The sequence below is a fragment of the Hevea brasiliensis genome, chromosome 13 (assembly GCF_030052815.1).
Source record: "Hevea brasiliensis isolate MT/VB/25A 57/8 chromosome 13, ASM3005281v1, whole genome shotgun sequence".
In the NCBI taxonomy this organism is placed as follows: Eukaryota; Viridiplantae; Streptophyta; class Magnoliopsida; order Malpighiales; family Euphorbiaceae; genus Hevea; species Hevea brasiliensis.
The window spans coordinates 24,628,372-24,655,730 of NC_079505.1; the positions used below are offsets into that span (position 1 = coordinate 24,628,372).

Here is a 27,359-nt window from a genome sequence, read left to right on the forward strand (position 1 = left end):
ATGTGCCGATCACGGTTCAGAATTTTGGGTCGTGACAAAGTTGGTATTAGAGCTCGATTGAGGTCTAGTAAACTTGCGGAGCATAGGATCCTTAACGTCTTTTCAGTTTATCATTGCTTTAGATATCTGCGTCCTTCGTACTTTTTCACCTGTCTTAATTTGGCTCACATTTTCAGATTTAATACTTGTTTATTAAAATAAATAGGTGTCTGAGTCTGTTAAACGTAAGAGGAGAGCTAGGGCCAAGGGTATTAATGGTGCAAACCTTGATCCAACAAGGGAGGTACCACCTCAAACTATTAATCAGACATCTGAACAGACGCCTATGGCTAAGACTGGGGCACAACCATTCCTTTGTTTCTCCATACTTTTCCATGATATTTAGTACACCACCTACTTTGTTAGAGTATCCTTTATCTGTATCAACACCTATGAGGAATGCAATAGACACTGATATGGTGTATAGGGGATGTATAGTTCACATTGGAGATAGGGAATTAGCTACAGATCTTATTTCTTTAGATATATTTGAGTTTGATGTGATTTTAGGCATGGATTGGTTAGCCACTTATCACGTTTCATTGGATTGTCATAATAAAGTTGTACTCTTTAAAATTCCTGGGGAGGCAAGATTTCAATTTCAGGGAGATCGCAGTATAGCCTCTAGTAATCTTATCTCCGTAGTGAGTGCTAGACGATTATTGCGAAAGAGGTGTAAAGGGTATCTAGCTTATGTTAGAGATGTTCAGGTAGAAGGTGCAGGTTTGGAGAATGTTACAGTGGTTAAGGAATTTCCTGATGTGTTTCCAGAAGATTTATCATGTTTACCCCCGGAGCGAGAGGTAGAGTTTAGTATAGACTTAGTTCTTGGAACTGAGCCCATATCTATGCCACCTTATCGCATGGCACCCGCAGAACTTAAAGAGTTGAAGGAGCAATTATAGGACCTACTAGATAAGGGGTTTATTCGCCCTAGTATTTCTCCATGGGGTGCTCCTGTGTTATTTGTACGGAAGAAGGATGGGTCTTTGAGAATGTGCATGGATTATAGGCAATTGAATAAGGTAACTGTGCGTAATAAGTATCCTCTTCCACACATAGATGACCTGTTTGACCAACTTCAAGGTGCAAAGTATTTTTCCAAGATTGATCTTCGATTTGGGTATCATCAATTGAGGGTCAAGAAAGAAGACATACTCAAGACGGCCTTTAGGACTAGGTATGAACACTATGAATTTCTTATAATGTCTTTTGGTCTTACCAATGCTCTGGCCGCTTTTATGGATCTCATGAATAGAGTTTTCAAGCCTTTCTTAGATCAATTTGTTATAGTGTTCATCGATGAAATTCTAGTGTACTCAAAGAGTAAGGAGGAGCATGAGCAGCATTTGAGAATTGTCCTTCAGACCTTACGAGAACACAAGCTATATGCCAAGTTTTCAAAATGTGAGTTCTAGTTAGATAATGTGGCTTTCCTAGGCCATACAGTATCGAAGGATAGGGTGTGCGTTGATAAGAAGAAAGTTGAGGCAATGCTTCATTGGCCTAGACTCACAACTGTGTCAGAGATTCATAGTTTCTTGGGTTTAGCAGGGTATTATAGATGGTTTGTTCAAGACTTCTCTCGTATTGCAGCACCTTTAACTAAGTTGACACAGAAGAATGTGAAATTTCAGTGGTCTGAGGCTTGTGAAAAAAGTTTTCAGGAGCTTAAGACTTGTTTAACTACAGCACCAATGTTAGCTCTTCCATCCGGATCAGGGGGTTATGTAGTATATTGTGATGCTTCTAGGATTGGTTTAGGATGTGTTTTGATGCAACATGGACGGGTTATTGCATATGCTTCTCGTCAGTTGAAAAGGCACGAGCAGAATTATCCAACTCATGATTTGGAAATGGCTACAGTAATTTTTGCTTTGAAAATCTGGAGGCACTATCTGTATGGTGAGACTTGTGAAATCTTCATTGATCACAAAAGTCTCAAATACATTTTTGACCAATGTGATCTTAATCTTAGGCAAAGGAGATGGGTAGAATTGCTGAAGGATTATGATTGCACCATATAGTATCACCCTGGAAAAGCTAATGTAGTGGCTGATGCTCTAAGCAGGAAGTCTTTTGGTAGTTTAGCCCATATATCTACCAAGATAAGGCCTCTGATTGGTGAATTACATGGGTTGCTAGATCAGGGAGTAGAGTTTAAAATCATAGCTGGATCATTCTTAGCACATTTTCGAGTTAGGCCTATCTTGATTGATAGAATTAAGGCTACTCAAAAGAGGGACTCTCAGCTATGTGTGATTATAAATACTATTCATCAAGGCCAAGCTCAAGGGTTCATGTTAAATGATGATGGAGTTCTTCGTTATGGCACTAGACTTTGTGTCCCCAATGTTGATGAGTTGAGAAGAGAAATCATGGAGGAGGCACACCATTCTGCTTACACAGTACACCCAGGTTCAACTAAGATGTATCGTGATTTAAGGGAGCATTATTGGTGGGGTGGCATGAAAAGGGATGTTGCAGACTTTGTTGCAAAATGTTTGACTTCTCAGCAGGTTAAGGCAGAACATCAGAGACCATCTGAGTTACTTCAGCCATTGCCTATTCCCGAGTGGAAGTGGGAGCATATTGCCATGGACTTTGTTGTGGGTTTACCTAGTACACGAAGTGATTGCAATGCAATCTGGGTGATAGTGGACAGATTGACAAAATCTGCTCATTTCCTTCCTGTGAAGACTACATATGATGTTGCAGACTTTGTTGCAAAATGTTTGACTTCTCGGCAGTTAAGCGAACATCGAGACCATCGAGTTACTTGACCATTGCCTATTCCCCGAGTGGAAGTGGGAGCATATTGCCATGGACTTTGTTGTGGGTTTACCTAGTACACGAAGTGATTGCAATGCAATCTGGGTGATAGTGGACAGATTGACAAAATCTGCTCATTTCCTTCCTGTGAAGACTACATATGACTTTGCTAAACTTGCACAGTTGTATATAAACAAGATTGTTAGTCTTCATGGAGTTCCAGTTTCCATTGTCTCTGATCGTGGTACTCAGTTTACTTCTCGATTTTGGAAGAAATTCCAAGAAGCTTTAGGAACACGAGTAGACTTTAGTACTGCTTTTCACCCTCAGACGGATGGACAGTCAGAAAGGACCATACAGACATTAGAGGACATGCTTCGTGCATGCGTTATGGATTTTGGTGGCTGTTGGGATCATCATTTGCCTTTAGTGGAGTTTGCTTATAATAACAGTTATCAGGCAAGTATAGAGATGGCTCCATATGAGGCATTATATGGTCGAAAGTGTAGGTCACCGGTTTGTTGGGATGAAGTTGGAGAAAGAAGGCTTACTAGACCAGAGTTGATACAATTAACTTCAGAAAAGGTTCGACTAATTCGTGATCGACTTTTGACTGCTCAAAGTCGACAGAGAAGTTATGCTGACCCTAAGCGTAAAGATGTAGAATTTATGATTGGTGATCATGTATTTCTGAGAGTTTCCCCTATGAAAGGAATCATGAGGTTTGGGAAGAAAGGGAAGCTTAGCCCTCGTTTTGTTGGTCCATTTGAAATTTTGGAGAGAATTAGAGCAGTTGCTTACCGTTTAGCCCTTCCACCTGGTTTTGCACATGTACATCCAGTTTTTCATATTTCTATGCTTAGGAAGTATGTACCAGATCCATCTCATGTGTTACAACCTCAAACCATGCAATTTAGGGATGATATGTCATATGAAGAGCAACCAGTAAAGATTTTAGATCGACAAATTAGGAAACTCCGATCTAAGGAAGTAGCTTTGATCAAAGTCTTGTGGCATAATCACTCAAGTAGTGAGGCCACATGGGAGGCAAAATCTGAAATGCAAGCCAAATATCTTTACTTATTTGATTCTTCAGGTTAGAATTTTGTCTATTCAAATTCGGGGACCGAATTTTTTTTAAAGGGGGAAGTATGTGGAAACCCATATATATTTATTATTTATTATTATTTTATTTTAATTAGCTAACAATAATTTAATATATTTATAAAAAATATATATATTTTATTGGATGGTCTGCTTATTTATTTTTAGATATATATATATATATATATATATATTATTTTTGAAATTAAATATATATCTGCAATCTGAACAACCCAGTTCAATAATAACTCTTATCCCATTCTACACCTAATAGAACTCTTGAAATATATATATACCCTAATCATCTCTTCTGCTAAACTTTGCTCTCAAAACCTATTTGTCACCTCCTTTTTCTATCAAATACTCTCAACAGGTATTTTCATTATCTTTTAAATTATTATTATATATGTACATATATATATATGTATAAATATAAAAAATTTACTATTTATAATCTGATGTGCGCAGAGAATCCCTAAATTTTTACTTCTCTATTCATCACCTTCGATTCTGTTTTCAAGGTAAAAATTCTCATTCTTTATTCAATAATTGGTGAATTTGATTTTATTTTCTTTCCTCGATTTCTTACAACTACTCTAGAAATTTATTTTTTTTTTCTTTGACCATTGGTATTGAATTGGGTTGATCATGATTACTGTGAGATAGTAACCTTCAATTTAGATTATATATATATATATATATATATATATATATTAAAATTATTTTAAAATTATTTTATTTTATTATTATTAAATATTTTTCTTTTATATTTTGGGTATGTAGGAAATTCAGAAATTCATTCTGTCAGCTAAAATTGTCTCTCTTTTATTGAATCTAGCTATTATTTTGGAGGTTTCAGGTGAGTGGTAATTATAGTACATGGCATCGTTTTAGTCCCTTTTAAAATTTCTTAGCATTAAGTTTGTTATTAAATAAAATTTTAAATCAATATTTTAACAATTATTTTATATGTGATTTTCTAGAGTTTTATTTTATTCTTTAATTTTACTTCGATTTTGATTAAATAATTGATTTTGTCAACTATTTCTGCATTAGACCTATTAGGATTCCGGGAACAGGCCTTTAATGTATTTATATTGATTGATATTTGACTATAAAATTTACCGATGTGTTACTAAATTGATTTGAGATTGATCTGATTTTATTGACTCTCTGAAACTATTGAAGTACACTATTGGAATTGCACTATCAGTTATTATTTGCTATTTGAGATTTTTTATTGATTTTGATTGATTTGTACAAATTGATTTTCTTTTTTGAATTGGTACCTGTGCCCAGTATCTGTTTCTATTATCTGGCCCCGCCGTGTGGACTATCACGGTATTAGATTATATTGTCGAGTCATGCATCATTGCAGTTTATGGGTTGCATTAGTATCATATGCATTGATATCTGTGAAGGAGAAAGAAGGTATCTAATATCTGGTAGCGCGCTTATCATCTGGCATTTGGTGATGTGGGGTATCATCATCCTAGTGCACTGTACCATAAATTTTTATTGAATAAATTTCTTTTATATATATATGTTTTATGAAGTTATTTTATTAATGATTTTGACAGCATGAGCATGATTTTATTGAATAGAAAATTTGTTGTGAAATTAATCAAGCGTCTGCCTGTTCCTATTCCGTTGTGTGCTATAATTATCATTCACTGAGCATCTAGCTCAAACCACTTTTTCTCTGTCATTATCTGCTTTTGGATCGGTAGAATTCTGGTGATCCAAATATTCAGACCATTTTCTGGGAGAGGGACAACTTTGATTTGTTCTCATGGTATGCTGAAATTCGTGTTTTCTCGGGCTAATAATTAGTTTGGTTTATGAACAGTTTTAAGTTTTTATTGAATCTGTAGAGACTCATGATTTACCTATGGGATATTTATGATGTTTATTCAAAGATTTTGTTTATTTGGATTTTGTCTATTTTTGAGATTAGTAAGTGACAATATATTCATTCAAGATACTCTGATAAGGCTTGCATGATTTAAGAATACTTAAATTATGTGCCGGTCACGGTTCAGAATTTTGGGTCGTGACAATTCCGGATAACCTATCAGCTGGAAACAACTTTCAGCATCATGTCCCTCTCAGTTGCAATTAGAACAAATTGAGGATTTGTCTTTATCCCCCCCTGAATTTCGACTACCTGCTCGAATTGCAAAACTCATAGGATTGCCTCTTTCTTCCTTGGTTCGTGTCATAGTTCGCACCCGCTCTTGCTGAACAACCATAGCATAGGCACGATTCAAATTGGGCAAGGGTTCAGTGCTTAAAATATTAGAGCGCATTGTCCCATATCCTTCTTCATCTAAGCCCATCAAAAACTGATGAACTCTCTCTTCTTCACGCTTTCTTTCCAATTCAATGGTAAGATTGCATCTGCACTCGCAGGATACACACCGTATCGATCATAGTTGTTTATTTTATCCCATAACGTTTTGAGTCTTCCGAAATAGGACATGATCGGTTGACCTTCCTGCCTACAATTCGCCAGATCCGATCTCAGTTGCTGCATTCGTGGACCATTCCCAATCGAGAACCTCTGTTTAATATCCTCCCACAGATCCTTTACGTTCTCCATGTGAGAGATGGTCGAGCGAAGCGTCGGTTCAAAGGTGTTAAACACCCAAGAAACCAGCATAGAGTTAACCGTCCACCAATTTTCGAGTTCCAGTGAGTGATCTGCTGGTTACTTGACAGATCAATCAATAAAACCATATTTCTTTTTGGCCCGCAATGCAGTCCGCATAGCTCGCGCCCATTCTTCGTAATTCTTGCCCTTCAACTGAACTTGGGTAATCAAGTTACCTGAGTTGTCATTCGAATTCAGTGTGTAAGAACTAGAAGTTTTCTTCCCTGATCTAGAACTCTCATTTTTCTTTTCATCGGCCATGGCTCTGATACCATGTAAAAGAACTAAGAAATTTTGAAATAAGAATTCTGATCTTTATTGCCCCAGAAATCAAAGATATATATATAAATTACAGCTAACAAATAGGTTCCTAATCAAGCTAAACTATCAAAATTGTATCAGAATCATACAACAAAAGGTAAGAACAGATATGCACACAAAAATTCCTAAACAAATACCCTAAATAAATGCAAAATAAGTGGCAGCTAATAGCTGCCTTTCCAATAAAATACAAAATACTTATATATGCAATATAAATACATACCATTAGTTTAATATTACAACCAAACAATAAAAAAAAATATTATCCTAGACGTAGTTTACAGTTTAAGTAACTGTGTTTTTATCAAATTGATTCCTTAAGCATAAATAAACTAGCACGATGATAATATTGTAAAAAATTATTATTATTATTATTATTATTATTATTATTATTATTATTATTATTATTATTATTATTATTACATGTAAAAAATGTTTTTGAAAATTAGTTATTATTACTTTAAAGGTTAATTTATATCTCCTTATATAATAAGAGTATTTATTATACACTGTGGTTTACTTTCTCAATACAGGACTACGTCCATGGGTATATTATTTTATACTATCAATAAAAATAATCATTAATTACAAGCTTAAATCTAGCTACTCATCATCTTAATTACACCCAAGATAATTCTAACATCATAACTGTTCATAATAAATATATTAAAATCTCTCATTTTCTTATAGATAAAACCTAATATATTTATTATTTTAACTATTACACACAAAGGTTGTCTTAAACTACAATAGACAATAGTTTCTTCCTCTTGGATTATGCCCACTTTAAACGAAGCCTCTCTCTATCCATGAAACTGCAAACCCCTATCTCTTTACGAGACTATAATAGGCAAGTATTACTCTACTCAATAGGTAAAAACCTCTTCTTCCTTAGGTGAATTATCCTCTCCGCAATAGGCAAGAGTCCTCTTCATAGACAAAGTCAAATAACCTTTTCATTATACACTTATTTATAGTATTAATTTCTCGATTCTAATTTAATTAGGAATTTCACTCAATTAAGAAATAACAGTATAATATGAGTTTGTCCTTTTAGGAAATAATCCTTCATCCTATTAAACAAATTTTTTTTCACTCAAACTAGAAAAAGGGTCTTCAAATCTTAATAGAATTTTGAGTTACAAATCTAATAATGTTTTTATAATATTTATTGTTTATCTTTTTTAAACTTTCTTTTAAACAATGTAAAGTTATTAAACCAAAACTTCCTTGCAAACAAGATAATAATAATAATAATAATAATAATAATAATAATAATAATAATAATAATAATAATAATAATCTTATCTTACTTCTTTGCACTCCTCCCACACACAATTTATATTTGAGTTATGAACTAAAGTCTCGTTTATTTATTTAATTTTTTTTTTTTTTAAATAAGTCCCGTTTCATATTGATGGTTTATATTTTTTTTTCTAAGTATTGTTATTATTGTTATTATATATAGTTAACTTTTTTAAAAATAATATTTTGATTATAATCATGATCAAAAAACTTAAAATCATAAAATTACATATAAATTGAACTCGCAAACAAAAATTTTAAACACTCATAAATAGTTAGCCTAAATTCCCGATTTGATTGACATATCATTTTATAATAGTTGCATCATAAGTTGATCTTATATATAATTAATATTGCTTTATGACATCCTATATATACCCAGTAATGATTTTGACCTCTCCTCTTTCATGAGTAGTTAGATTTACCCAAAAAAAAAAAAATCAAATACCAAATTTTAACATTGTTAATCATGGATTGAATGCAAATAAATAATTGGGAAAAACAAATTAGATTAATTAAAGGAATCTTGCATCATTAGAAGGCTACAAGTAGAGGACAACGCTAGGCTTTAATTAGAAACAGAAATGATATAGCATGCAAGAAATTTCATGGAAATTTTTAGTAAAAAAATATATCTATAAAGAATATCTACATTTAGCGTTATTTAAACAAATTGATATTATTATTAAAATTGCTGTTAAAAAAATATTTTTTAAAATATATTAATAAAATAATATTAAATAATTATTTAAAATTTTATTTGATAAATTTTAATAATAAAAATATTAAAATAACAAAACAATTTTTTCAATAGTATCTAAAATGAAACTTTTTCCTTCAAAAGCAGTTTTATTCTTCCACCCTTAATGCCAAACATGCACAACAGCAGCGACATGAAAATATTGCTTTCTGAATCGGAACAAACAATTCACATTCACCTGTACTTGTTCTCACAGCACATTGAACATGACTAGCAATATCCACCAGTTTATTCTCTCTAATTCCCCAAAATCACAATTTTGGGTATTTTTGCTATGCAAATGCAAGGTCAATCTGAACCATGTGCTGCTTGCATTTGATGATAGCAAATGAAAGAAATAATTATAACACATGACATGAGAGGTAATTGAATTGAAGCATGTAGATTATGTGACAAAATTGCAAAATTGAAACCTGCAACTATTTCCCCTTCAAGGGCATGAAATTGTTGCCAACTGTTGTCCTCTCCTCCTTGAATGGTTGAGTTGATGAGTCAGAAAGACTTGGTATCCTTGAGACACTACCTTTCCCTTTCTTGGCATTTGGTCCCAGCTCCTCTATCATATATTTCCACCCATCAATCGGTCTTCTCCGGCTAAATATGTGAGTCTTGATAAAACTAGCTATCTGCAAGCAATTACATGAAATAGGAAGTAAGAATAGAATGGTGACCAGCAGAGAAGAGTAAGAAGTCAATAGAAAAAAAAAAGGAAAAAAAAATATTAGATTAGAACATCATGGCACAAATTTGAAAATTCCCACATTCTACACCAAAGATCCTTTTTTCTTCTGAACTTCTCTTCTGAAAAACACACATACATACACTCTTCTTTTTGTTTCAGTTAATCAACATCCACTTCAAAATTTGTGATCTGATTACAGCTCTAACTGCCATTACCTGTGCATTAACTGGTAAAAGATGATGATTTGGCTGACGAACATTTCACATCTATGACTACTAGAAAAAGAAAACAAGCAACATGCATGATGGTATTGACTCACCTGGAATTTGCTGTATGCAATTCGACGATCAAATTCTTGGAGGAGAATATCTTCTTCCCTTTGTGACATCTCCCATATATTCCCATCTTGCACCTTAGATGTTGTTTCCCAACCATCCGGCTTGCTTTTAAACTCTGAAGACCTTGGGGCTCTTGAGTTGTCCAAGTCATTGTTGGCAGTATCAAAAATCCTGCAAATTATCTAGCTATTTATGCAACAATTTCAACAATAACCCAATACCCATCTTATAAATTTTATTCAAAATGTGCTATCTGCTGAGAGAGAGAGAGAGAGAGAGAGAGAGAGAGAGAATTTGAACAAAAAGGAAAAGCAGCCACTTCTATGTGAAGAACAAAATGTTTCTTTTTGCTTTAGTTCCTAGCAACTAGCAAGTGTGCAAGGATGAGATAATTGTCTAATATATTAAGTGAATTTATATGAATTTCACAGGCTTTGCCTATATTGAATAATGTACCTATAATAAATAATGAAGGAATTCGAGAATAGATATCCTTCATGTGGGTTGACCGAAAAAAAGTTGGTTAACTTCCCAGCTCAAATAGTCAAGCATCTTGGTCTGATACATACTCCCTTCAAAACGTGATCTTTAACATTTCGCTGTTTTATATTGTCAAATTACTATTGCTTTTGTAGGAAAATGAAAATAAATGCATTCAATAGCTAACTTTAGAGTATTAATTAATAGTAAGTATTTGAGCTTCAACTCCGAAGCAAAGCTAAGATCATTGTTTAATTACTAGCTATTCAATTTGAAACTAGCTTAACACTAATTAACATAGAATTATTAAACCAATATCAGGCAATATGCACTAGAGCAAAGGCCTTTGCTTAGCAGTTAGTAAAGGCTGAAATAACGAACATTGTAATCGAAAATGATGCAAGTTCACAATCTTCAAGTTGAATGTTGGATTGATAAGTGGTTAAGAATCATAACAATGGGGGAGAAATTTTGCAATTTTTCTGTTCCAAGGAGTCATTTATCTATTTGACAGAGGCATCATATACCAAGCAGAAAATAGCATCAAAAATAAAAAATAAAATAAAATAGCAATCTGCAGAAGGAAGAAAAACTGAGCAAACGTACTCAGAGCAGCTATCAAGCAACCGGTCAATATCATCTGCTGAAGCTAGACCTGAATCCCCCAATTTAGCCTCCTGTTGCTTCTCAATCTCTTTCATCCATAACCCAGCATGGATTCTCTGCTTCTTCAACCTGTAATCCTTCTTCATATTCTCCAAACTATAAAGTGAAGTCCCATCCCCAGGACCCCTCTTCCCTTCCTTATCTCGCTGCTGTTGTTGATGAGTCTTGGTCACTTTACGCCTTTCGTTCCAGTTTTCATTCATTTCCTCCACAAATGCCTTGGTCTCTGCATCTGCCTCTGGTGACAGCGCCACCGCTGAGTCTTTGGATGGGAAATTCACGTCCGTCTCCCACGGAGCTCTGTTTTTGGCTGTGATGTCCTCTGGCAGCCAGGCAGTTTCCCAAGCATCGTTCCATTCATCGTTGTCGTTTTTGTTGGACTTGGTGGATAGGGAATTGCAAAGGGCAGTTGAATCAAAATGCGTTTTTGGGATCGTGGAGATGAGTCCATAGATAGGTGTTGCTCTTTTTATGGTAATAACTGCTAAGCGTCGAAGGGAATGCATATTTGTGTTTCTTCAGAGTTGAAATAGATGTCAGGAAGCAATCGAAGATTTAGGTTGGAGAAACTATGAGTGATGTGGCTAAATAATTAGCATTTTGCAGTTGCAGAGATCATTTGGGTCCAGTATTTATGCAATTTTGCTTTAGGGTTAATCATCAAGAACATGATTGTGAAAAAATGCATGTCTCTAAAATAAACAACAGGTTGTCAGTATCAGTGTCACCAGATCATTGGAGGGTCCAGTCTGAAAGGATTTGCATGTGCCCGACTCAGTCCAATATATATAAAGATATTTTTAAAAATATATTTAATATAAAATGATTAAATATATAATATTTATAAATTAGAAAATGATTTTTTTTTTTTTTTTTTTTGCATTCATATGCCTATTAGATTTTAAAATAAATAAAAATATGACCAAATAAGCAATAATAAACTAAACTTCACATATATAGCCATGACCTCAAACTTTGTTATCCTGCATATATATGGCCAGCTACTGGGAGCATGGGTCAATATTGTTCCATTTTTTTTTCCCTTTCGATGTTTTTCTTTCCTTCAGTTTTTGCACCTGATTTCTAATTTCAGTAATTTTTCTGACACTGAAGCATCTGAACATGCAGTGAGATGCGCAGAAAAATAACTGCTAAATAAGCAGAAAATCAAATCAAAATACAAAATCGCTAATCAAAGAGAGGTCATATACCAGTCCCAAAAAACACAATTACTAGCAGCTAAAAACACTATATAATCACACCACATCAATATGAATAAGAGAAGCAAGAAAAATCACTGAATAGCCAAAATCAAAGCATATCACAGATGCAGTGAAAAAATGCTTTGATAAGTCAAGAAACAGAAGCAAAGTAGTACAAAAGCAAAACTAACGGTTATATTAAAAAGAGATGTGCACCATTGTTGTTAATTTCTGGTGCTTTTCTTTGTGATCTTATTATAGAAGCCACGGAAACAAACAAAAACGAATTGTAGAAGAAGGAAGGAGTTTTCTGTGTCGAGATTGTTTATATGAATTTTTTCCCACGAACCCTAACTCTTATTAGGTTAGAGATGTAAACGGGCAAGGAACCCACATAATTGAAGGTGCCCAAACCCACATAAAATATATACTACCAAACTCGTCTCAAACCCAAATCACTTACTTCTTGTTACCCAAACCCATTTGATTTTTATATTTAAATGGGTTGGTACCTGCTGAACCTGAATCCAGAAAGTTGGGAAAGAAATTTTTAAATTACAATTAGAAACTATCTTCTAAAAATCTAAGACTTACAATTAGAAACTATCTTCTAAACGTCTAAGACTCTAATAGCAAACAATTAGAAACAATCCATTCTTTTTTTGTTTGGCACATTTGAAACTTCCAAAAAGCAACAAATGAAAATATTACAAAACCATAGTTGTAAAAAATCCATAGGTTCTGCTGCATCTAAACCCAAAACCTAAGACTCTGGAGACTATCAGAATTTCAGGCTGCATCATTTCTATTAACCGTGGTATCAAATGATGCAGGGAAAAAAACCAATACTTTGTTTGATTAGCATAGTCAAACACCGTCTGAACAGAAAATTAACCAATCTAGAAAAATCAAGATTTACCAAAATCCAAAAACAAGCTATAAACCTGGCAAATAAGACTTTAATTGAATAAGGAAAAATCTAAATACCCATCCATTCTAATTCGATTCAACCGATACATCAAATAAAACCCATCAATGAAACAAAATAATTCAATCCAAAACAGGTTGGAAAAGAGCAGGTACCAAGGGAGGAGATTTGCCTGAGTGTTGAGAGAAAGCTGATGGTGGTTTTTTATATCATAACGCTTCAAAGGAAATTAAAGAGATTATAATTAGATTTTGACAATTAATTTGTTGTAATATGTATGTAATTAATGTAAATTTGAGCACCTAATTACAAGATTAAAAAAAAATCACTATGATAAAAAACAGTAATCAAAGTTAGAATAAAGCTAATTATATAAAATTAGCTATTTTACATGTCACTATTTTCCAGTATTCACATTTCCAATAATTTTATAAATAATTTACTATTTTAAACTTGAAAATATGCTTGCTACTAACTACCAGCACGTTTCTTTCTAGTGGACATCTAAGATTAACTCATCGATTTCGTCTATTACTGCAACTAATCGCTAACATATTTGACAGAATCAAAGAGGTAAATTTAATATACAGAGATTACAAACTCCTCTCAATTACTCAGATATGCAGCTACTCGTACATCCCCATCCAGAGCTTAGGAAACACTAGAGGGATGGGTATATGAATAATATTAAGTAATTAATCATGCCACTAGAAAGATGAATACAGTAGAAGCACGGTACAATGTGGATGGAACAGATCAAGCAAAATGGAAGAACCAACTCTGTTTAGATGTAAAGTTAGAATAAACTGACCTAAGAGAAGTAGAGAACGAACCCAAGCAACGCCGGCGGGTAAACGAGAACAAACCCAAGAATCGCCGGTGAACCACACGTTTGAATGTCTTCGGCGCTGTGCTGAGAACGAAGCTGAATTTGCTATAAAGTGCTCATCTGCTGTGAAGATAGGCTATTTGTTGCTGTTTAGGAATGAGGGAAGGCAGTGTACGCCTAGGGTTAGAATGAAAGAGTTTGGGAATTGAACTGTAGAGTAGGAATAATGGCTAATTATTGGATGCTCTGCTGCACAATAGCGACTTTAATGAATTTCAAGGACATTTAGATTTCATTTATAAATTTTTAAATTTATTTATAAATTAAAATTAAATTTATTTAAAATAAATTAAAAATTATAAGTAAATTATTTTTATTTTTAATTAATTTATTTATTTATAAGATTATATTATTTTAATTTTTTTAAAAATATTAATATTATTCTATTTTAATTATACTAATGATGTATTATTTTTTATTATTTTGATAAATTAAATTACTTTTTAAGAATCTTTTAATTAAATATTTAAATTATTTAAAATTAATTTTAAATAATTTTATTAAAAAATTAATTATTCATTTTTAAATTAATTTATAAAGCAAAAAATATTTTTTAAGTTAAAAATTAAAAATAGATAATAAATGCATTAGCTTTTACCTTTTTAGTATATAGACCCTATAATTTGTTTATATAATACCAAGTGATTATATGTAATAATGGTAAATTAATGACAACAAGGATAATTTGTTTAGTATAACTGTGATATATGTAAAGATATTGCTAATTTTTTTAACCTTATTAAAATTAACCATGATTAGTTCTTTTTATACCGTAACTTTGTTAAAATATTTTTCTTATTTTTAAATACAAAATATTTATATCTTATAAAATAATTTTTGTGTGTATAAAATTTAAAATTAAATTATTTAATTATTATTTTATTTATTTCAATTATAAAATATACAATATGGCATAATAAATTAATAATTATATATCTATTGTAATAATAAAATAAATAATTCAATATTATAAATTAATAATTATATATTTATTTTAATAATTAAATCATATATATATATATATATATATATATATATATATATATATATATATATATCAACAGTTGGATAAAAATTTTACCAAACACTTTAAGATAATTAAGTTATCAACTATAACAGTTATGTGTATTTTTTAAAACTCCCTGAACTTTAAATTATTTTATAAAACTTACTTATTTCAATTTTTTTTTATAAAAGTCATTATAACCGAAAACTAAAAGTTTATAAGTTAACTTATTAACTTATCAACTATTTTATAAATAAAATTATTTTATTTTATTATTTTTTTAAATAAATATATAATACATAAAATACATATAGTTACCCTCTTATCATCAAATTCATTTTCTTTTTTTTCATCTCCACTAACAACCGTTAGTTAGATAATTTTATTTGTAAAATAATTAACATACTAATAAATTAATTTGAAAATATTTAATTTTAGATCATTTTTTATAAAATTAAATTAGAATTTTATTAATTTTATAAAAAAAAATTAAAATTTAATAATTTTTATAAAAAAATTTATAAAAATTAAAATTAAGTTGCTGTGTGACAATTGCCCAACCAAACATGATATTTAAAATGAGTGGCATGAGGACGCATTTCTACTTCTTTTATGGGCCAAAATTTAGGGAGTTTTTGAGTTTGACTTCCTAACCCATCATGGGAGAACATGGGCTTATAATTTCCTTCATTGAGAAAAGAGAAGAGATCTATCCCACGAGCGGCCCAACAATTTTTTCTTTTTTACAAAGATTTAATTGATTAGTTTCGTTTGTTTTATAGAAATTATATTCCTATAAAATATTTTTCATATTTTTAAACATTTAAAATATTTAAAATAATGAGTTGACGAAAAATAATTTTTTGATTAAAAGGAAAATTAAATTATTTTTAAAGAAAATGACTTTTTTTAAGAATTTTTTTTATTTTTTAGATTTTGATAATACTATTAAAATATAAAAATATTTATAAATATATGGTATATACACATATCATTAATTTATTATGACAACTAAATAATAAAAAATATTTTCAGATAGAAATTATTTTCCGTGAAACAAACACAGTTTAAGTTAAAAGTTTAGTATGAAATATGTCATATACTTATAATTTAGCCTTTTAGTCTTCACAAATAAATTTCATTTAATTCTTTTTAATACAATTTGTTTCGATAGGAACTCAAATTTGAGATTTTATAATCGTAAAGACAACGTCATTATTACTGAGTTAAATCTCATTAGTCAAATTCTGTGAAATTTTATGGAGTTCTTTTGCTCCAAACAATTCTACTTGAAGGCACAAGGCAGAATTTTGAAACATCAAAACAATTATTGCTAACTTGTAATACATTAGGAGTATGATAATTTCTTTGGAAAAAGAGAGACAAGTAACAAAGAAGGTAGACAAAACTACAAAATGTTCATCAAGCAAACAACGACCCACAAAAGAAAGGGCAGAAGAAGACAAAGGAGGAAAACAAGTGAAAGAAATCCAATGCCAAAATGTCTCAATATTCATATTCATATTCATAACAAAGAGATTATTATATTAATTACATGCTCATAGGACTTTCTGGATCATTGAGTGCTGCAATAGCTGTTTCAATTTGTATCTTCAAATGATCTTTCTCTTCTTCATTTGCCTGTAAATAGAGAGAGAGAAGGTATTAACCCAGATGCCATATATATACTTTCAAATTAATACTATTAGAATTTTTTAAAATTTTCTTTTCCATTTAAATGAAAAAAAAAATTTACCTAGATTCAATCATCATGAATTTAAAATCAACATATTTATTCTTAGAAAATAGATTGGGTGGTGGTGGAGGGGAATTTTTTTAAAATATATATATATCTTAGAATTATTTTTAAATATTTAAGATATTTCTCAAATTTTCATATTAATTTTTCAAAGGACAAAATGTACAGCAACAATAAGATTTTAATCTCAAATTTGTTGAAATCAACTATATAAATCATTTTCCACTAAGATATTTCGCAAATTTCATATTAGTTTTTATAAAAAAAAAAAAAGCTAATAATTAAATTTTAATTTCAAATTAATTAAGTCGAGTCGACCATATGAATTACTTTCTGTTATTCTCAATATTATACTACTTTCCTTTTAAACAAAAAAATCTTCTCAATGATATGTTAAAGATTTTTTTTACTTTAAATAATTTGTTTATATTTATTTTTAATCATTTCGTTGACCATTTCATTGAATTTTAATGAAAATTAGACTAATTTTAAATGAAAAATTATTTAATTAATAGAATGAATGATTAAATTATTATGCAATTTTTTTAAAAAAAATTCAAGAATATTCACTCAAATCTTCTATTTAGTTTAAAAAATATATCAAAATAGAAAAATTAATTCTTGATAAAATTGAAAAAAAAAAAAAAAAGATCCCATTTTCATAAATTTTAAATCATGAAGAACGTAATAAAAGAATTGCATGTGACAAAGACTGCGAAATTGACAAACAAAATGGCATGGAATACCAAACGTGTTCAAATTAGGAGTCAAAGTATAGTTTCGGCGATTCAACAAGTTTCTAATGTCGTTTTGTTTTAAAAGCATGGTCCTATAAAATCAAAATGCACATGGGAAACATGTTTCTTCCAAAACAAACCATTAGAGTCTAAAGACATGTGAAAATCGGATCTAATTTTTGTTCGCATTTCGCTTTTACGTTATTGAATATATAGCGTATTTCACATTACCTCGTCAACTAACATTATCTCAACTATATTTATTATAAATTATCTAAAATTTCATTTTAATTTAATATATTTTAATCACATATATATCAATTCAATCACAATCCATATTATTCAAAATCAGATACAAATTCGTCCGATCAAACATGATATCAAAAGCAATTAATAGCTCAATAATATATAAGTTTTGAAAAAGTTATTTATTATTTTAAAGTTTTTATGATTAAAATATATAAAATTTAATTTTAAATAAAATTTTAATACTCTATAATTAATATACAGTAAAAAGTGATTTTTTTAAACTCAATTTACAAATAAATTCCAATTGATGAATTAATGAGTTTATTTTGAGACTGTTAATATGAGTCTAATTAAGTTGTTGAAAGGAGCGGTTAATGGAAAGTGAGATTGAGATTTCGTAAGGATAGAGTTGGGTTAGACAGAGATGAGTGTTACAAAGATGATAACTTGTCAAGATGATGGAGGATAATTGAGAGAGATATTGTATGCCTTGATACAGTAGGGGAGAAATAAATGCACTGATTGTTGATAATAGAGTGAGTGTGTGTAGTAGATTAGTGTCAAATAGGCATTGTGAGGTGTGAAGGTAGAGGAAAGCTAATAGTCGAGGGGGTGAGGAGATGGAAGATGAACCTTTATGTTTTTGGTAGAAATAGTATCAGTCTCGTTGGAAATAATTTTTTTTCTTTTTTTTAATATAAATTAAATTTAATTAGTATAAATTTGAAAATTATATGTGCTGACCTGATATCTCTGATAATATTGAATAGGGCAACTAATGGTAGGTTTGAATCGTAGTGAAGTTTGAAGCTTAGGATATATTTGTTATAAAAAAAATTAGGGTACAATTGTTTAAAAAAAAAAAAGCAAATTTTGAGTTTTTTTAAACATTTTTTATGTTAACATGGTAAAATATGTTAGAATTAACTGTAGAAAAGACAACAAAGTGCAATTATAAACAAATTCAAAATTCAGGACATTTTTATTAAAAAAAAAATTAGAGTACAATAACAAAAAATCTCAAAATTATATTTTTTTGACATTATTTTTTAAAATAAAATTAAAAAAAATCAATAGTTAAATTGGCCTAACTTGAAATTAAATTAAAATCGAATAGAAACCAAAACTTATATATAAGAGTTAGATACTTTATAATTTAAAAAAAAAAATAGTTATGATATGAACTATAGTGATAATTTCAAGCGAATTTGAGAATTTAATTGCAACATCTTTTCTTCTCTAAAAGTTTTTTTTTTCTACTGTAATAAAAAAATTATATTATATAGTTAAAAACATTAGAGAAAAAAATATGATATTAGGGGTAATTTAAATCATTGCTAAATCATTATGATGATGGCTTTCTATTTCAAATGAAAAATATTTGATTTATTAAAAAATATTAAAAAATATATAAAAATTGCCAGAACACAATGAAACAATGATAGAACTAAGAAAAGGGAAGAGTAGAATTATGGATATTTTAGCTTAAAGTGAAAGTAATAAAGGGGTCCTTAACTTTTGGTTTGATTTGGACACTTTTTTGGGTGTTTATCACTAATAATATTGTTGAGTTAATATTCATATATTAAAAATAATTTTTGAATAAAATTAAATCTTAATTAATAAAAAATTTGCATTTTTAATAATTAAATTAATTAATTTATAAATTTAATTAAATTATATATAACAATTTCTTTCTTAAGTGGAACTTTTACATTACGCTTCTCATAATGATTATGCTTAATTTCCTTGCATATAGCTGTGATCAATTCACTTTAATAAAGCTGTCTGCATCTTATCATTTCTCCAATCTTGTCCCATATCTCACACACCATTTTTATTTTTTATGACTAAAATCTAAATCAACTTTTCTCTCTCTCTCTCTCTTCCCATTGCATGGGAAGAGCGGCCATTTTTTTACTATTTTTTTAATTCAAAATTTAGAGAAATTAAGATCAAATCATATAATTTTGTTTAAATTAATTTAGCTTCAATTCCATTAAAATTTTAAATTAAAATGTGGCTGGTGCTAACTTATTGAGTAAATACTGATAATTTAATTTTTAATAAATATATATATTAAAAAAATTAATATATATCTTTAATTTTATAATTTTTTTAAATTTTAAATTTATCCTTATTCATCAGAGTCGTCATAACCAATGATAAAAGGAAATGCCATTATATGACTAGGCTTTTAATCCAGACTAGGCCCCATTGGAATCATTACTCCGACAAACCTTAAAACTTTTTCAATATAATTGATTTCCATTTTGTCCTCATATGTACCCTTATGCTCTTAATGGTTTATTTTCTGTTAATGTTATTAATTAATTAATTATCCATTCAAAGTTTATTATTTTTTTAATTTGGCTTATTCACCATTTTCTAAAAAAGGCAATATAAATATATTTAAAATATTTATAACTCATTCATCCCTCTTAATAAATTATTCCTTAAAATTAATAAAATTTCCTAATTAATGAAAATTTAAATTTATTTTATTTAAAAACTTTCTATTTTTTATAAATTTTAGTTTAATAATATTAAAATTATTTTTAAAATAATAAAATTATTAAAAATTTCGCTTTTATTTATTTTAAGTGGAAAGAGATTATGATGGAATACTGACGCGATGTGCTAGAGCGTGCAATGCACGCACCACAGAGTTTTACGAAATTTAGCTTGATGTACAGTAATTTTGACACGTAGGAATGAAAGAGAAAGAGTACTGACCTCAATAAAGACAGTCTTGAGAAGCCTCCCTGAGACGCTTGTGATATTGGCTGTAATGATCTTAAGCTTCAAAGATTCAAATGCCTCACACAGTTTCACCATTGTATCTGTTCTTTTACTACATGTCAAGCTCACTAGCAGAGTCTTTTCTCCTATGTATTCAACGCTCATCTGAGATAAACACGTACTGTTAGTTTCAATGGACGCTCAAATTTGATATTTTACATTTTTTAAACTAATTTCAGCATCATTGAAATAAAATTTAGGTGTTATTTAATTATGGTAAGTTAAATTGTTTGTTTGGTTGGTATTTTGTCTTTAATTTTCAAAAAATAGATTCAAAAAATAGCTTAGTATAGACTTTGAACCAAGCAAGACTCTATTTTTTTATCAATTTTTAATCCTGCGAAGTGGGATTTATCTATGCCAGAAGGGGGAAAGAGTAACTAAGAGTTACCTCTAGATCTTCAATTGGGCAAGTTCTAGAGCCACCAGAATCATAGAATTGGTCAATTTTCTTCTTCTTGGATCTCAACAAAACTGGCAACTCTTGCTCATACTCATAACCAGGACTCTTCTTCAATTTCCCAGATTCCAATTCCATTATCTCAGCTTGGATTCTTCTCTCTTGTTCATGCAGTTCTTGGATGTAATCAATAGCATCCTTGATGATGGAAGCTTTGTCCATCTAAATGTATGTGATCAACCAAACAAAAAGCAAGATGAGCAACAAATCTTCTAAAAGGTTCGCATCGTTGAGAAATTAGAGGTCCAAGTGAGTAAATAACTAAATTAACCATGGGTTAACGCGTCACCTTGCTAATGTTGGGGACCACAGCTCTTAGAGCAAAGAGCCTATCATTAAGCTTCTTCCTCCTATTCCTCTCCGAAACAATATTCTTAGAAGCTGCCGCCGAAGCACCACCGTCCGGTGAACTGGAATCGTAATAGCCGGAAAACGTCTCATCCATGGCCCAGCTGCTTAAAATTAAGGAGCTTAATTTGTAAGTTGCAAAATCATCCCTAACAATAGAGAGAAAGAGAAAGAGAAAGAGATTTGAACAGAAACAAAAAGGATCAAACAAGTAAAACAAAACAGAATTCAAAACCAAAAAAAGAAAAAAATTAAAAAACCGAATTTCTACCTATCAAAATCAAGCTCTTCATTTGGGAAAAACATTTTAGGTTCCCAATAGTTTTGATACTCATCACCAATATTTTCAATAGGTTCCATTGGAGAAGAGCTTAATTATGTTGCAGAGAGAGAGAGAGAGAGAGAGAGAAGAGATGATGGTCTCTTCAAATGGTGGGTTTTTTCTTTTCAAAGAAAATTCACTCTGCACATGTGAGTGTTTTTCTTTTATAGGGAGGGGAGAGAGAGAGAGAGAGAGAGAGAAGGGGGGGGGGGGGAGCAATACCTCCTCTGCTTTGCTAAAGCCGCTTTCTAGAAAGATCTTAACCGTCCAATAAGATGTGGTCTATAAGGCCGCGTTGGTACCGAGTGCAAATCTAATTAATATATATATATATATTAAAAAAATTATTATTTAAATATATTATTTCAATAATTAATTCAATAAAATTAATTAACTAGCTTACATATTTTAAAAAACATATTCTTTAATAAAATTGAAATTTTGCTATGTAAGAACTAAAAATGAATCTATATTTTTTTTTAAATTGTTTAAATATTTTTATTCCATTCCTTATATATCAATTTTGTGTTTTCTCTACTAAAAAATAATATTTCTTGATTATTCTTAGATTTAGAAAAATTGATTAATTTTTTTATGTAGATAATTTGTACTATTTTTTCACAAAAATTGAAAAATTTATAGAGAATTAGGAGAGAAGGGGTGAGCAAAGGAGAAGAAAGGAGAAAAAAAAAAGAGTAAAAAAGAAATAAGAGGAAGAAAATTATGATAATTTAGATATAAAAAATAATTATAAGATTAAATAGTTAATAAAACTAAATTATAAAGATTAATTAATATATGTTTCAAATATATAGACTAATTAATTAGTTTTACTAAAATATAAAGATTAAATAGTAATTTGATTGATATGACTAACGGTAAAATTATAAAAGGACTAAATAATTTAACAAAATCAAAATATAAAGACTAAATAGTATATTTAATTTTTTAAATAAGAAATCAAATAACTAATTTCATTAAAATTTAATAATTGAATAACAATTTTCCCATATATTCATTATATAAAGCTAGTCAAACTTTCTTTCAAGCTGTCATGAGATAAATTTTCCCTTGAAAGTTCAGGTTCAACTCACTGGCGCCGCTCAGGTGACCTCTTCGATGATGGTCACCTTACACCATCAAATTATCTACAGATTGCAGGATCATGCTGTAGATCTCTCACAGCCATCTGTTTCCAATGATGCTCTGCTTGTATTGGCTTGTAATCTGTGTAATTAATTAATATAAAAAATAAAAGTATTTTTTATAATATTAATTATTCAATAATAATAATATTTAAAGTAAAAGAATAATTTAGTTTGAGCTTGGCCATGCTAATTATTAATTATTGCAATTTTTTTTTAATATTAATTACTAGTATTTTTGAGAAAAAAAAAAAAAACAATGTTATTCAGCATAATCTTTCTCAATAATATAAATACATGAGCTTGGAGGTTCAATCCCAAGAAAATGGTTGTCAAAAGCTAAGGCACCTCTAGTAATAGCATGAGTTGTTCTATTGACTTACCAACTAACTCATCTTATAGATTAATTGCTTCCTTGCTGTAAAAGAGATTTGATATCCAAGATAACACTACCAAACTTAGTTTGATTGTCATCAGAAGGTCCCATAGCCAAGACAACATTCTGAGAATCAACCTCCATGTCCACTTCATCAATTCCATGATCCATCAACCAAGAGACAATATAATTTAGTTTAATACTATAATTATAGCTAAAATTTACAAAATATCTAATTATATTTATTCAATTAAATTTGAATATTTGCAAGATTATTTATTTATTAATCATCATAATGACTTATTTTTTTACATTTTTTAATTTTTTTCATTTATTTATTTTTATGAGTGATGATGTATTTTAATTTTATATGTTAATTAATTTGTTTTTTCATTGAAAATAGATCTTAAAAAAGTGTAAAAAAATGTAGTTTCATTGAAATACTAAATGAGATATATAAGGATTAAAAATAAAATATTAAAATGAGAGTATTATAACTATATACTGTGAATTTTAATAATCAAATTATATAAAAATTAAAAATATTTTTAATAAAAAAAATGAAATATTAAAACTTAAATTAGTTATAAAAAAAATAATTTCTGCTAAATTTGCGCATAGAACTAGCATTTAGCTAGTATACAAAATTAGTATTAATCAAAATTTGACATTTGTAATCACCATTAATTAACACTTGGCATAATGAGAAAATACAAAATATTTGAGATTTAATATATTTATAATATTTAGAATTTGATTTTAATTTATTAATTTTTTTAATTATTACTGTATATAAAATATTAAAAATTTAAAAATATAAGATATTTAAAATTTTAAAAATGAAATTAGTTTATTAGATAATACTAACCAAATTTGAAATTTATTTTAATTTATCCTTTTTTAATTATAAATTTAATTATTGATATGACATGCAATGAAGTACCAAAATCCATGGAATGTGTCAGATTTCACAGCGCTAAAAGAAGGTTGAGGATGAAGCATGAATTGGGTGTAGCTTTCCATCATTAGGAATGACAACAAGGCAGGTTGAGATTAAGATCACTCCTCTCGTCCTCGACTCATAGGAGTTTGTGATCGGTAGAGAACTTCCCTACTAACAAGCGTGGCAGGGCGGGTTTCGCTGCAGGACTTTTTTTTATTTTAATTTATTATTTATAATATAAACTTATTTATTTAAAAAACTATAAATTATATTTATACTTTTTGTTAAATTTATAATATTTAAATATATAAATATATAGAAATAAAATATTTTTAATAGAAAATAATAATATATAATTGTGAGCACAATAGAATATGTTGACTCTGAATAACATTGATAATGATAATGATGATGAATTAGAATGTGGATTAGCGAGTACTAATTCTGGGTGTGAAGTAAGACCCAAGTAGTGCTCTCGCTTTTTCTCTTGTGATTTTTCTTTTTCCTATTAGGAGACTTAGCTCCATTCTCCACCGATAGTGTGGCTATCCCCTACCCCATTCAAGTAGGGGATGGCTCTTGTTCATGCTAGGTGGTGGGTTTCGTTGCTCCTCTTCCCTAGGTGGTGGTGTAAATATTTGGTTTGTTGTTTTGGGGTAGCATGTTGTGTTTATTCATGGAGAGGAAGCTTGTTAAAAGCCTACGCTATTGTGAACCCCATGATTACTTCCTGCATGCAGGTGGGTTTAAATAGTTGGGTTTACTGTGGCTCTACTCTAGGCTTTCTAATGTTTGGCCATGATACCTCTGGGGAGATTCTTCTACTTGTTGTCTCTAAGCATTTGGTCCATTAAGAGTTCTACCATGCCACCTCTTAGAGCTATTGAGTTTGATCCCTGAGACGTCTGTAATGGAGCATCTAATTTACCCTGTTCGTTTTGGCAAGAGTTTCTGTCATGGCCTTCTTAAGCATCAGTCTGCTTGATATCAATTGTAGTGAGGTTATCTTTCAAGCTTCGGGCTTCTCTAGTTGTTAACGTTAAAGATGGATGCTTACCCAAATTGTTGCTACAAGTGGTGGCTAGGGTTTTCTTAGATGGTGTTAGATGAGATTGAAGTTGGGTCTTCTCTACAAGTCAAATACTAGCTATTGCGTTAAGGGCTTGGGCTTTATAGCATTTTTGGGATTTTACTCTATAATTGGGCTTCGGTTCCTTCTGTTATTTTTTCTATTTGCCCATAATTATACTATGCTTATGGTTTTAATGAAATCCTATCCTAGGGGTGGCCAAGGTCTGGTTTGGAACTAAAACTAAATCGGAACTTGACCAGTCAAACCCAGACTAAAACCAATCAAATCCAAAATCATTGTCAAACTGAACCTAAATCATCCCTTCGTGGTTTGGTTCAGGTTCAAAATATTGTGAAACTGCTGAACTGGCAATTTGATTTGGTTTAGAATAGTTGATTTGAAATTGAATCGAACTAATGATTTGATTCATAACAAAATTCTGCAGAGTGTTATGATTCCTCTTAGGATAGACTGAGACACACCAAGAGAAAGTTTGTCCCAACCGTCTTTAAAATAAGAAACCAAACCCAAGTAACTTCAACCCTTTAATAGAGGCCAAGAAGAACCGAAAGCAAGCAAGGGGAATAGCCAAGAACAAGACTAAAATTCCAAGATGGAAGAACAACCTTGAACATGCATTGAAACTTAACAAACTAGGCTAAATTTGTCAAGAGTTAAATTAAGTTCTAAGAAGAACTAATATTGCCAGAATATTTGCAAAGCTCTCCAATGAGAGAAAATTCTATTATGAAATTCAAAATCTGTTTAAATTGAAGGAGAAATCTCCTTTTAATAAATGCAGTCCACGTGGCAAGCATGATAATGACCAATGTGTCTTCCCATGTTTGGATGTTACACTTTACTTAAGCAAAAATAGAAAATAAGTTCAAACATAAATGGTATGAGTACAATCAGATATAATTAGATTGAAAAGGCTTTGATTGATATAATTCAGCCTTGAAATGTGTACAAAATAGGTGTTAGGCTGGGCAATTAGTGTATCTCAAAAATGGAGTTGATGTTTTTTCCTTATTTGGCATGTAGATGGACAAACTCTTTTCCAATAATTGGGTAGCAATGGGATAGCCTTAGGGTAGATTAAAACACACATTTGGAGCATGTGGAGTGTGAATGGTGTATGAATGTGCAGCCTAGACCATGGTCCCAAGTGGTTGAGCCGATTTCTATCTATAGTGTAACGCCCTCACTTTAGGTAGTCCGTACATTCTACTATTTCGATGACTAATGTCTGTCCAGACAGCCAGAATGTCTAAAACCAGACTTAAACTAAAGTGAAGAGTCATAAATAATCTAAATAATGACTAAGAAAAATTTAGGAGAAATTAAAGAAATGAAATGCAAAGAGGTTAAAGGAGCAAAAGTCCCGGTGATGGGTAACCTTAACGGGAAGCAACTGTAGGTTCAGTTACCAACCCCAAAAGCAGGGAGAACCCTGTGAGATAATTATTGGGGACTTAATTGAAGGATTAATGAGGTTTAATGACAATAAAGGTGTCATGAGAATGCAAGAAAAATTATACCAATCGGTAAAGGTAATTAGGATGTCATGAACACAATGAAGGGCATTTTGGTCATTTCATCCTCATAGTTGATTTTTGACCAACATGTCAATTTAATTAAGTGAGATTTATGTAATAAAATATAAAGAAATATTGATACAAATTTAAATGGAAATGAGTAGAGAAAAGAAGAAAATAAAATAAAATGAAATGAAATTTAATTCTAAATATGACACATGCATGATGTCATAATTATGTAATTAAAATCTCTAACCAACTAAAAGGAGACAATCACTTATAAAAAGGATAAAAGAAATTAACTAAAACAAAATTGATTCATTTTCTTCCTTTCTCTTATGTTGGTTGAACCACCATAGTTCAAAGCTCTCCTCCATTTCTTCACTTCTTGCTTGAAATTTTATGCAATCTCAACACAAAACCCCTAATCCCCAACACAAAAATTAGTTATTAGGTCTTGGAG

General features: G+C 30.2%; 2 protein-coding genes across 7 annotated transcripts; both read right to left on the bottom strand.

Annotated features, from left to right (window-relative positions):
- Positions 1-9,088: 9,088 nt before the first annotated feature.
- On the bottom strand, positions 9,089-14,323 carry LOC110667768 (protein GAMETE CELL DEFECTIVE 1, mitochondrial). Of its 5 annotated transcripts, none has more exons than XM_021828739.2 (5): positions 14,062-14,323; positions 13,406-13,467; positions 11,061-11,636; positions 9,956-10,145; positions 9,089-9,580 (listed from the first exon to the last, which is right to left on the bottom strand). In XM_021828739.2, the coding sequence occupies exons 3-5, from the start codon at positions 11,624-11,626 to the stop codon at positions 9,374-9,376; spliced, it is 963 nt and encodes a 320-aa protein (XP_021684431.2). In that variant the 5' UTR covers positions 11,627-11,636; positions 13,406-13,467; positions 14,062-14,323; the 3' UTR covers positions 9,089-9,373. The 5 variants fall into 5 exon arrangements, with proteins under 5 accessions (XP_021684431.2, XP_021684429.2, XP_021684430.2 ...); XM_021828737.2 differs by having other exon boundaries at positions 11,061-11,869; positions 14,062-14,322; XM_021828738.2 differs by lacking the exon at positions 13,406-13,467.
- Positions 14,324-16,453: 2,130 nt separating this feature from the next.
- On the bottom strand, positions 16,454-21,963 carry LOC110667760 (transcription factor bHLH35). Of its 2 annotated transcripts, none has more exons than XM_021828724.2 (5): positions 21,772-21,963; positions 21,442-21,604; positions 21,084-21,314; positions 20,627-20,797; positions 16,454-16,786 (listed from the first exon to the last, which is right to left on the bottom strand). In XM_021828724.2, the coding sequence occupies exons 1-5, from the start codon at positions 21,858-21,860 to the stop codon at positions 16,697-16,699; spliced, it is 744 nt and encodes a 247-aa protein (XP_021684416.1). In that variant the 5' UTR covers positions 21,861-21,963; the 3' UTR covers positions 16,454-16,696. The 2 variants fall into 2 exon arrangements, with proteins under 2 accessions (XP_021684416.1, XP_021684415.1); XM_021828723.2 differs by having other exon boundaries at positions 21,442-21,649.
- Positions 21,964-27,359: the final 5,396 nt, after the last annotated feature.